The sequence below is a fragment of the Rhea americana genome, unplaced genomic scaffold (assembly GCF_003343005.1).
Source record: "Rhea americana isolate MKP2758 unplaced genomic scaffold, rheAme1 scaffold_76, whole genome shotgun sequence".
NCBI classification, from domain to species: Eukaryota; Metazoa; Chordata; class Aves; order Rheiformes; family Rheidae; genus Rhea; species Rhea americana.
Window position 1 is genome coordinate 1,357,280 of NW_028186934.1, and position 12,280 is coordinate 1,369,559.

General features: G+C 44.3%; 1 protein-coding gene across 1 annotated transcript in view; it reads left to right on the forward strand.

Moving 5' to 3' along the window:
• The first annotated feature begins 243 nt into the window (after positions 1-243).
• Positions 244-12,280, forward strand: part of TNIK (TRAF2 and NCK interacting kinase) — a 170,997-nt gene continuing 158,960 nt past the window's right edge. Inside the window, exons 1-2 of the mRNA XM_085322308.1 lie at positions 244-375; positions 798-863. Coding sequence (XP_085178434.1) covers positions 244-375; positions 798-863 — 198 coding nt within the window. The remainder of the gene's footprint in view (positions 376-797; positions 864-12,280) is intronic.

Below are 12,280 nucleotides of genomic sequence, written 5' to 3' on the forward strand. Positions count from 1 at the left end.
CTCTTAGCTTATATCATCTTCTAACTACGCCAGTGAGTTCATTTCTGTTTGTGTGTATGTGCGCGCCTGTGTGTGGCTGCCAGTCTGTTATCCGTATACACTGTTCTTTCAACAGGGAAGCGCGGGAGAAGAGAAATGTGGGGCTGGGTTCCTCAGTTTGCTTTGATGTCAGCTTCCAGATAATTGTACTCTCRTGCAGCATTGCTCTAGGTCAGGTTATTTTAATGACAGACCAGAGTGTTGATGACCAAGACGCACCAAACCAAAAGCGACATTCAGGCCAAGTGTCTTAATGCTGCTGACCTTCAGAATAGAGGGAAGCTGGTTTTGGTCCAAAGTGACACCCTGCCAGATAGCCTGGGCTTAAACTTCCTTGTGAATCAACTTTGCACTAAGTTTTAATAGCATATATGTGCTATTTTATTTAAAACACACACTGAATATTCAAGTTTCAAGGCAGTTGACAGTAAAATGTATTGATGCTTAGTCCTGAATACCAGTTTGATATCTCAGAGGCCCAGATGTTACAGGTGCCTCATGCTGGGCAGGGTGCTGCTGTTGGGAGCCCTCCTGCTGCCCACTGACCATGCATCATGGTGCATAGGAGCTCTTCACAGGGCTGGCGATTCACAGGGCAGGCTGGACTAGCAGTTCTACTTAATGGTACTGTAATGCTACTAATCCCAGGGCTGCCTGGGAAGCTTTAAGATGTTCAAAACACGTCAGTAAAACATTGATCTCTCTTTGAAGAATGTTTAAATGTTGCTTATTAATTTTTTTCTTCTTTTTTCTCCTAGGATCCTGCAGGAATCTTTGAACTGGTGGAGCTTGTTGGCAATGGCACATATGGGCAGGTTTATAAGGTAAGGGCTCTGTGTGTGTCTGAAGAGATCCTAGTTTCTTAGGCCATGTGTTAAACATGGAGCATCCCAGCACATCAGCTAGGTTATGCTCAACTGGTTTCAGGCCTGAGAAGAAACCTTGCTGAACTTCTGCTTTTTGGTCTTCTCTTGAAGTACTGTGTAGCACATGGAGCTCTTACAAATAAGCAATTCATATCAGTTCTGAAACTGTCACTAAAAAATGAATCACCTTTTTTTTTCTTCCTTCAATTGCTTTTTATCGATTATGTGATGAGGAGGGAGTGAAGAGTCTGTGGTTTAATAGATGAATCTCGATCTTTTCTGAAGAGTGAGTTTACAGCTGCAATAGCCTACAAAATGAGTTTGTTACAGTCTAGTGCTCYGCTTTTACCATGAGGCTAGCATGCAGGCTGGGTGCCTCACATTCTACTCAGCAGAAACCYGCTGCAGGAGGAAAACACAGAACTCAATAGGTTTGCTTTTACACCTCTGTTAACATCTGGAAGCAACTTTGCAAGTGGGAATACTAAGGAGACTGGGGAGAATAGAATTTTAAATCCATAAACTTCTTCTCTGAAAATGTTTAAAATGCCAATACTGTGCTAAGTTCCACTGCCTGCCCAAAACACCTTAGTGTGAGACATGTCCAGAATTTGATTTGTTGGTGGTTTTTTGTGGATTTTGGGAGGAAGGAGGGTGTTGAGGAGGAACTGAATTATTTCAAAGCTTGGATTTATTTGCACTTGGTATATGATGCAAAGATGAGTTCAGAAAGTCACTGCAATATTTCTTGGCACAGATGCATGTAGAATTTGTCTACTGTTTTGGGTCTTCTGGGCAACAGTAGTTCCTCTGGGCCATGCTCTCCAAAAGCTTTTGTATGTGTGAACCCTAGTTCTGTATCTGTGCACCTGGATTCGTGTGTGCACACARGGCTCATATTTACCTGTTATGTGTCTATTCTCTTTTGACTATACAGAATGTATTCATGTGCTCGTCTTCCTTCTGAAGGCACCACTCTTGTCTGTCAGGCACTAAAAGATAGTAGGCTGCCCCTAATGAAGAGAAGAAGGGAAGTGTGCTTAAAAAGCTACCTGTCAGGAAGTATTTGTTCTGAATTCTGGTTTCCCCATCCTCCCACTGCTGTAGGCTAATCCCATCAATATGATAAGAATTTAAGTGAACCGAGGATGAACTGAAACTTCTGGAGTTTAAAATGTGTGAATTTTTGAACTGGAATAAGTTTTTATAAAAAACAGAAAAYTTTCTTGTCAAGGTTATTGTATTCTAGGGATCTTTTCCCTCTACTATTTGTTTTGAAGTCAGTTGTTTTCCTCTGAGAGGGTGATAAAACAATGGAAATAAAGGTGCTTTCTCARTCACTGCGGCCAGCCACATGAGCTTGCTTCTAACCTGTTTTTGTTCTCAGCTGCTAAAATAATGGTGGAGGGTGACCTAATTTTAACTTGTGCATATTTCTAACAATCAGTGGAAACTATGTGACTGTAATGTCCTTTTGAAAGCATAGTGTTGTGGTGGAAAGCAGAAAAGGGAAATAAACTGTCTATGTTTGTGCTGTTCTTTGCACAGCTCTACTAATTGTGTTTCCTGTTGCAGTATTTGATTTTTTCGGTGCATCTATATATTGCTTAAGGAGGGGTGAGGATGAAACATCCAGAAGCACTACAGTGTAGATTTTCCAGGAGGTAATATATTCTGAACACTTTGGTGTTCCCTTTTCTCATTCTGTACAAAAACAGTCGTCCTCTTAACAGTCTTTAACTTACTGGAGTAATCAGATTGTCCTCCAAATGATTCATATGATACCAGTGCCAGACAGGATGATGACTGGGAGGGGCAAAAAGCTGCTGTCCAAACCAAATTAGTAAGTGTTGAATTATGAATTCATGCTAAGACTGAATTCTGAATTCACTTACATTGAAGTCTTGGGGTGGAACAAGTGGGTATAAACTAAAGGTAACTTAAAGCATACTTAACTGTTTATAGTGTCCCACCCTAAAAGCAAGTGCAGAAATAAGATGTCTGTGTTTTCTTGCTGCCAGATGTTACCACTGTGTTTATCTCTTGCAGCAAAACAGATAGATCGATTTTCAAGACACTAGACCCTTTGGCTCCTTTCTTTCTTTCTTTTTTCTTTTTTTCTTTTTTTTTTTTTTTAATACTTGAAGTTGTTAGTACCTAGGAGGTAATACCTACTGTACTTAGGTTATTGTTCCACAGCCATTTCAAACCAATCTAAATCACATCTCGGATATCGCCACCCTGCTGTGCCAGCGCTACCTGAGCTGTACACATCACTATCCTTGTTTTCTCTCTGGTTCTATTCTAGATGTGGAAAATAAAATTCATTGCTGTGTTCAGCCTGTCTCTTGCTTCCTAGACTGGACTTTCGTGTTTAAGCCTTGTGCACACCTATGTTGCCTGTTTCCTATGTGCTACGAGTGGCTGCCATCCCATAGGAAGGGATCCAAAAGCTTAGGGCTCCCAGGGAATTAGTGTCTGTGTAGTCACTTGAAAGTCTATTGTATGCCAGGCAAGGACGTCAGAAAGGGTGATAGCCTGAAGAGCCCGTGGAGACACCCGGGAACGTCTGAGTAAGATGTGCAGAATAGCTGAGACCATATGTCTTAAGAGGTGGAATAGGGAAATGAGACCTGTTCCTGCTGCTTTTGCTTTGAGTCTGTGGTGTAAATYACCCTCCTTTCCACTGCTGATCTTTCTCTCTCAAACGAGAAGACTAGCTCTCCCTTTGGCCCTTTGGAAGGTACCACGTATGGGAAAAGGCAAAATTCAGACATTTGTTCCAGGAGGGGTAGAGGATCCTGTGTTTGCTGCAAATCTGCAGAAGGAGAACAATAGCCCTGCTATTTTTGCGGAAAATTTGACTTTAACAGCAAAAGCTCTAACGTTGCCACAGTCGTATTTGCAAGGACACTTTCAATCTCTGACACAGTCACCAGTCTGGCTGCCCAGGACCTGGAAAGAGCTGGGTCTGAGTGGCAAGGCCTGCAAGGTTTATAGTGAAAACTTTCCGTTTGCATGGATAAAAAAATACATGGTTCTGAATATTGTTCTGATGACTGAACGATATAACAGCCTTGACAGGATGAGGATTCTGAGAAATGTTTCTTAGTACAACAACAATAAGAGCAATCAGAGCAGTGACATAAAGTGCTATAAAAGGAGCTCCCCCCCCATTTCATCATTCTTTGTTTCCCAGTGTGTGTCGGGGGTGATCATGATTTTGGGGGAAGGTAATGAAAACCATAGCAAAGTACTTTTCATGTCAGCAATTTTTCCATCTACCTAGTCCAAGACTGCCACGCACACAAGAGAATTTCAGAGCTATTAGTGTGTTAAATCCTTTGGTTCAATATGGGCGCAATATGACATTGCTGTGAAGTACCTTTTTTTCATCTGTATTATATGAGACAGGCAACAGACTATTAATTGCTGAAGACTATTAGAAATTGCCTCTAGAAGATCCTGTATGGTGATTCCCTACAGTACTTAATCAGTGGATGGTCTCAGTAATCACATCCGATGGACAGCTTAGGGGTCAATGTCTGTAAAATTGTTTTGAGTGTCAGGAGTCAGAAAGGTATTTAATGTACCTAGTATGGAGATGCAAGGTTCAGGCACAAGGTTGAAGTTGTGCGAAGTTGCACAACTCTAGTACAGAAGCTCTTCACACTCGGTTCTCTTTAACAGAACCGAGTTCATACTCGGGCTTTCTGGGCCAAGARCCGTTATTTCTGCAAATGTGTTGAATTCAAACTCTTCAGGTAGAAGCACTACCAAGCTTTGTGTCCCGTGACCAACTCTAGGCTGTTTAGGATTGCTGGTAAGCTGTGGAGTAATCTCGGAAACCGTTGTATTAGAGGGGTGGGGTAGCCCCTGCTGCAGCACATGCTTTCTCCTGGCTAGTAGGAGAAAAGATGAGGGGGCTGAGTCTGGTGCGTGTGAACAGCTCCCTAGGGGAATGCACGGCCTCTGCTCAAGTTGGGTCTGCTACACCTTGTCTGATCTCACTGCCCACGCTAGGGCAAAGCCAGCTGCCCAGGCTCATTTGATCCCACTTTCTGGGTCATGATTTGAAGATACCATTAGGCAGGTGTGTGATGCTTGTGTAGATCAAAGCCTCTTTCTCTGAAACTTGTGCTCCTGAGGAAAAGATAGCTGRTTTGGATTTATCTATGCATTTTCAAGTAAAGGCCTTTCTTTGCTTAAGAACTGCAGGTTAAAGAATTGTCTTGGTGGCTCCCTGGAGTACCTGCCCGAGAGTGAACCTCAGCCTTGCTTTGGCTCTACATCAGTGACAACTGAATGCTAGAAACGCTCTTATCAGTAACCCATTTCTGTATCTCTCCCCTTCCCACAACTGGAGGCTCTGGCTTCATGTAGTTGCAGAGAGAATCAATGTTCCTTGTTCACTGCCTAACAATCTCCTGTGAATAGCTTGATTTTTTTTTTCTTTTTGATGAGAGCCCACATTGGTGGTGGTATATCTCTCTAATTGAATTGGAAGTGTGTGTTTATTTTCAAATAATCCTGCATCTAATGGAACAGATTGTGAACTGATTTTGACGAAAGACTTGAGCGTTTGCYAGCTGCAGTTTAACGTTTGTTGCAGTACAGGATTTTTGTGTTTTTGTGATTTTTTTTTTTTTTCCTCTAGATGTTCAAAGGAATGGCCAACTGGAATACAATGATTTGGTCTTAGGGTACTGAGCCTTTGCCTCACTGTTTTTCAGAGGGTATTTGATGAATGAAAGCAAAACTGTGAACACAAAMATCACTAAACCACCTTTGGAGTGGGTGGAGATACTTCTTGTATATTGTGTAATACTTTTATTACCATTTATCTCTATTTTACATTAGAGAGCAAGCAAAAAGGTCCTTAAAATACTAGGCGTACTTACGATTGTATAGATAAATCAAATCATCAAAGCTAGAACTGCTGGTGTGCAAAACACCCCAATAAATATGCTACTTGAAACTAAAACGATCTGCGATTGCTCAGAAATACCTTTCCAACAGATTTTTCCAAGACTTGGGGAAAACATCCTGTGGTCTAGTTATTATGCATTAAATAATTTGAACACTGGAGGATTGCTTTAGTTTTTATTGGCAGTTTTATTAGGTGACTATCTGGGAGCTCCTTGCCGCTGAGTGGTGGGAGTGAGCTCCTGAAGAGAGGTGTAGCTGTTGCTCAGGTCTGTTTTTGGCAGTGGCTGTACAAACTCTTGCACATGCACAGCTTTGCTAGTGTGTGCRGCCTCACGAAGCTGGGTTTTGATGTAGTCTTCTCAATAGTGAAACTAATGTGCTAGACGCTTTGCAGTATTTAATCTGCACTGTTGTTTGAAGCACACCCTATGCTGAAGAAGGAGGCATGGTTCACAAGGAGTTACCTAAGTTAAATCAGGTACAGTGCTACTTTAGACTTGTATGTGCTTCACTTGATCAGAAATTCAGGGGTCTAGTAGCAATTAAGGTTCCTACTAGATGCAAGACTTGAGTAAGATCTTTTCCTCTSGCCTTCTCGCTTCTTCCTCGCTCCRTCAGCACTGAGGTCAGTCCCTAAGCCAGGAAGCGCCTGCTGCCCTCACAGCRCTCCTTGTGAAGGACTCCCCGCTTCTGACGTTGGGAAGCAGAGAGCTGCAGAGAAGCAAGGGAAAACAAACAATTATGTTATTGGCAACGTTATGTTTGAGACATAACCCTACAACAAAACCAAAAAAAATCAGTAAATAGCTCTGCTGGTAACTGTAACTCTCTCACCTTAAGTACAATTGCACAGCATTGAATAGGGAAATAAATGATGTTAAGATTACATAGTCACATGCTTCTTCCCGGCTGTACCAAGAGGACAATGTTCATTATTGCTYCTAGCTTTGCTTGGCGTATTGGAGACGCAGCTCTCTGTTTACAGCTGTAGCAAGGCTTTATTTTACTGGGTACGTGATGCAGTACTGTGGGCTAACTCCATAACTGCACAATAACTATTGATTGTTTAATTAGCTGGTAAATGCCGTATAATCGCTAAGCCATTACACAGTATTATTCCGTGCTCGCATTCAGAGCATGCAGGATCTGCGGCCCAGCTGCCGCCCTGGGAGCCAGCTCCTTGGTGGCTGCTGGGTGGGAGAAGGGGCTGCTCGGCTGCCTCTGCGTGCCACCACCGTACTGCTCCCCCCGGTCRCCACCCTGCATAGGATTGCTTAGATCAGGGGATTTCTTTGCCCCATCCCCAAGCTGGTCCCATTGCTGAAGGGTTGGGAGCTGCTCCTGCAGGATTGCCAGCACTGGGGAGCACCAGGCTGCCTTTGCCCAGTGCAGACCCCTCCTGGGAGCTGCAGACACCCCAAAGCCCACCCTTGCCTTTTACTGGCATTTGCTGGGGAAAGGGGGACGCTAAAAGGGGATGAGGGGCTCCTCTGCTCCCTYAGCCTTTCCATTCCTCTAGCGTAACAGGGTCTAGGACACAGAGCAGACGGCGTTTGGCTCCCCGTGGCAACCTCTAGGAAGACATAAAACTGGTATCCCAAATTCTGTGGTGCCGTGGCGGCAGCTCGCTAGTGATTTCKGTGCTTGCTGTGTACAGCCTTGCAAACCGGGGGATATATTCAGAGGTACTATGAGCAGAGCTGCCTAAACCCAATGAGCATTCGTCAGGAGGAAAAGCATTTCAGAAGTTTTATTATTTTAAGCTGAGCATGTATTTAAAGCTCAACTTTCATTCTGAGGTTTGCTTTTAGGCCCAAGTTAGGCAGCCATCCATTTGAAGGGGATGACACRGTATCTTTACACTTGCTCTCTATATCACAGTGTTGTGTATGTCTGGGGTACTATGTTGGGGGGAAAATGATGGGAAAAATGCATCTCAAGTCAGTTTTTACTCTGTTTTTACCTGACTGGCATTTGTCTGAGGCCAGGGCTGATTAGTCTGGAGGCAAATCCTTCTGTTTGGCCCAGGAGATCAGCTTGATGAAAAGCATATATGTGTGAGAAAGTAAATAAAGTATTTGAAGATCAAAATTGCCTGTTCCCAGCTTCCAGTGGAGCCCTCTCAAACTTCGGTGCGTGGATTGAACCACAGAGAACGTCATGGGAGCAGGCCCGTTCCCGGTAGTATCGTCCCTGAACTCGGAGATGCGGAGCGAGCCGGGATGACGAACGTGCTGCCCCTTCAGATGCTGCTGTTCTTGTGCCGCTTTGCATGTGCATACCCTGAAAGCCTTGCTGCCTCTGGGGGTACTGCTGCGAGTCCCACCACTGAGGGCTGTAGTGCAGCAGGTAAATATGCCCAAGAATGGCTTTTTAAGGACTTTTTATTTCTTTCACATTTTTGAGGGGAGGGGAAGTGAGAAGATAACTGATGAGCAGCGTTGTGCAGTGCTTGGTCTGCTGCTGGTCCGGCCCAGGGGGAAGCCAAGTTGCTGTTTTGTCCTCACGTGTTGGGCCATTRCACAGTCCTGGTGAGAGCAGAGGCACTGCAGATTCCTGGGTCACTATTAGTAGACCCCTGCAGAGTTCAAATAATTAGTGTGAGTCAAGGACGGCATTAATTCTTTTCAGTAATTGGTTGTTTTATTATCTCTCTTTCTGAAAGACTGATGGCCAATGGTTTGGTAATTAATCACTGTTGCTTTTAGCCATGTGGAAAAAGTTACCATGCTGCACAAAGTTRTTATTTCCTGGGGGGATTGTTACTGTAAAGAATTAATCTTAGTTTGTACACACARCTTTTATAGCTGAAGACTAACTGTTGTGACTTGCTTGAGAGACCAGGCTGAACACATGAAAACCACACGTGTTTCCGGCAAACTGGGCTAATGTTATTGGCCACCTCTTGTCTAAATAATCATCCCGTGGTGGAGACCGCTGTCCTGAGCGAGCCTGGAGCGTGTATCGTGAGGTTTGATGTGCCGTTGTAGTCATTCTTCAGGGCCACATCATCTTGAAATCTGAACAGCTCTAACCCTAGAAGGCCAGCTGTTGCATCTTAGGGTGCATTTTAAGYATTTAGTTTATAAACAATAAGAAGATGAGAAAAGTAAACTGAAATTTGGGTGCTGCTTGAGCCAGATATATTCTTGTAATGTTGTATCCTCAGCTTTGGGTCAACTCTTTCAGTCTTCAGCCTCTTCTACAGAGTTTACTGTTGCCGCTTGTCGCAGCGGGCTGTGAGTATAACTGTGTGCGCGTATCCGTCCATCGTCACGGTCTGACGGTCAGTACGGGCTGCAGAAGACGTATGGTGGAGTTGTCCTAGGTAACCTCCCATTTGGATTGCTTTGTATTACGCAGAAGGCAGCACGGTTAAAGTGGCGCAAATCCGACATTCCCTGTCCAGTGTCGTTCAGGAGCGGTGCTGCTTCCCTTCGGGATTGATACGGTTTGGGCAGTGGTTGTGACCGAGCCCATCCACAGCCGGGTAGCCCGGGCCCCTGTAACYGGATCTGTGCAGGCGGGCACCCATGCCCTTCGTGGTAGTACCTTCAAGGTCGTGCAAAGGCCGTGAGGGTCTGAGTGGATTTATAAGACTTACAAGCTGCTTTATAATCCTGTATTAGAAGAACAGTATTAAATATTAAGCCATCGCTTCCGCTGTAATGGCTCGCTGCGTTACGGGAAAGGCGATGCCCTTCGTGGTGGCGCGGTGTCAGCCTGCGTGCTGGCGACGGTACCTACCACCACGAGCGCCGCCTGTTACATGGGCAGGGGCTCCCGGAGATGGTTCTGTGAAATTATATCTGTTCTTATTGGGTCGCAGTGAAGGGCTGGGCTATCAGGCTGCTATACGATAACGCAKACTAGCGTTATCAGAATGAAAACTGATGACCTCAATTTGTCAGCTTCCCTTTAATTTTAAAATATCCTAAGAAGAGGAATATCTAATGGTGTATCTCTAAAATATGGGCTTGTTTTTGCCATACAGACAGTGAAGTCTGAACTGGAAAATGCTTAAATTGATGTTTCATTAACAAAAAAAAATAGTAAAAAAAAAAAAAAAGCAAAAGCAAAAAAGAAAAGAAAAGCTTTGTTACCAGAGCAACTGGTACATCTTGTGCTGCTTCGTTTCTCTGAAACACACAGAGAACCCTCAACCCTCCCTCCCCCCCAGGAACCAGCCCACACACACCTACGCACCAATATGTCACGTTAACTTCTCTGCTTGCTGAATAATATAAGGAAAGGTGCTTTTTACATTTCAACTCCACAGAACGCAGATTATGAATGGTGATTAAAAGTGTTCCTGAATTAATTTATTGTCTCTCTCCCCCCTACACCCCGAGTTCATAAAGGGTAAGGGCAGGGTGAAGGTCATGAGCAGAGCGATGTGTCTGTGAAATGACATTTGTCCACCCTTCCTTGTGTTGCTTTGTGCTCTGCCTTTGCAAATAYGCTGCAGTTTGGCAAGACAAAAATACCTGCAGTGGCACAGGGGGAAAAGAGCTGCCTTTGAAGGTGCTGAACAAAGCTGGGAGACGGTCTGGAAAAGGTGCTTTCCTGGTGGTGACACTTGCAGTGCGGTTTGCGTGGGCGCCGTGCATGATTAAGGAAGGTAGAGGAGTGTGGAGAAGAGCCTTCTCCCCAACAGGTTGGGATTAAAGGAGGTTTCATGCAAGCAACCGCTCTGCAGATGTCTTGAACCGTTTCTAGTACGTTCTCCATCTCTCCCATAGGACTGACTGGACCAGGAACTCTCATCTGTGTCCTCTCTCTTGGCTCTTCTCATGGACTTTTAAAGTGGGCCAGTAYGCTGATGAGCTATAAAGCCCCTAGATCCATAGATTATGTGATTGTGGGCCAATGCTGCTGGATGTATGATCTGTTTTATGCCAGTGGAGCCACAGCAGGATAGTATGGGATGACTAAATAGTGAAAATTAAAAAAAAAAAAATCATAAAGGCCTCCAAACTTCCCAGGAAAAAAAWTTTTCATAAGACAAACTTTGTAAATTGTCAGGGTGATCTGTGCCATCTGAGAAGAGCAGAAAATTAAATGTACAACATTTTTCACATTCTAGCCTTATAACTGCTGCAGACTGAGCTACGRCATGGCTCGCTTCTCCTCTGTGTTTCATGAGAGTTGATATACCCCTTTCAGTGCCTCTGTGCAGCGGATTTCTGCTGTTGTGAACACGCGCGTGCTCAAGCTGTCCGTCCACGCAGCAACGCGGTGTGGCGTAGTCTGAAACTTGAATCGATCGTTTGTTGATCCTCCATGCAAAGAAATGGAAGAGACCAAAGTCCCAAAGTCAGATTATTCTGAGCGCTTGCTTGTGGCCCCGTTTGACGTTGCTCGGAGTCACTGTGCTTTGGTCAGGCTCGTTGCGCCTGTTCACGACGACATACCTGTGCATACAGCCACCCACTGTATTCTTGAACCTGGGAGGCAGGGCATGAGTGGAGCTGTCGAGAAAATGGCTAGCTTTTCAAAATTTGAGTTATTCCATGGGAAAGCATTGCTCTCCCTTTCAGGAAGTGTAAGTTTTTGTCCTATTGAAGCTTTCATGGCTACAGTCACCTTAATATCTTATAGGAGTATGATTGTGGCCAGTGGGTGACGTTTGGTTCCTCTAAGGCTCTAATGGGTTATAATGAATCTTCTGTCAGAGTGTATTGATTTAATGGCAACCCTGAACTGCAGGAAAGCAGATGAGGAGGACACATCTTGCTCTGAGTAGATAAGTGGTGTCTGCTGGGTTTTTGTTGACTTGCTTATAATATTTAATGAGTRTGAAGTTAGTCTAGTGAACTAGAGCCTGATCTAGTGTACAGAAAAAYGGGGGTCAGATCCCTGCTGCTGTAGACTTCTTGGGTGACCTTTGGTAAATCACATGTCTTCCCTGCCCTTAGCCTTCTCCCYATAAAAGCAGAATAAGAGCAGTGTACAAGTGTTCTGTGGGTAAAAACTGGGAGATTGAAAATGCACTGCAAAATAGGTTTTGGTCCTTGGAGGTGTTTTGTTCCTCCAGGCTCCGACATTGCCACTCTCAGCTAAGAAGCCAACCTCGAAAGAGGACTTTCAGAAAGTTTGAGGAAGGGAAGGAGGGGGAGCACTATCCTGTGAATGTTAGTTCAGGCTGTCTGTTTGAGGCTTTCATGCTTGCTGGAGTGTTTGTCTTCAGAGACATTTCTTGCTTGTCGTTTTTTGTACCTTTTCGAATTTTGATGCAGTTTGACTTGCTGCTGAGGTCTGACTCCACAGCATTGAAGGAAAGAGATGCCTAAGGGGAGCCAGTTGGATCTCTGCATCTTCTAGTTACGCTTTGAAAGCTTGCTGCAGCGATAAGTGTGTGTCTCCTGAAATCTGCAGTTTATTCTTAGGTTTACCTGAGAAGCCCTTTATACTAATTACCTAAAGATGGAAAGTGCCAAGCAAAC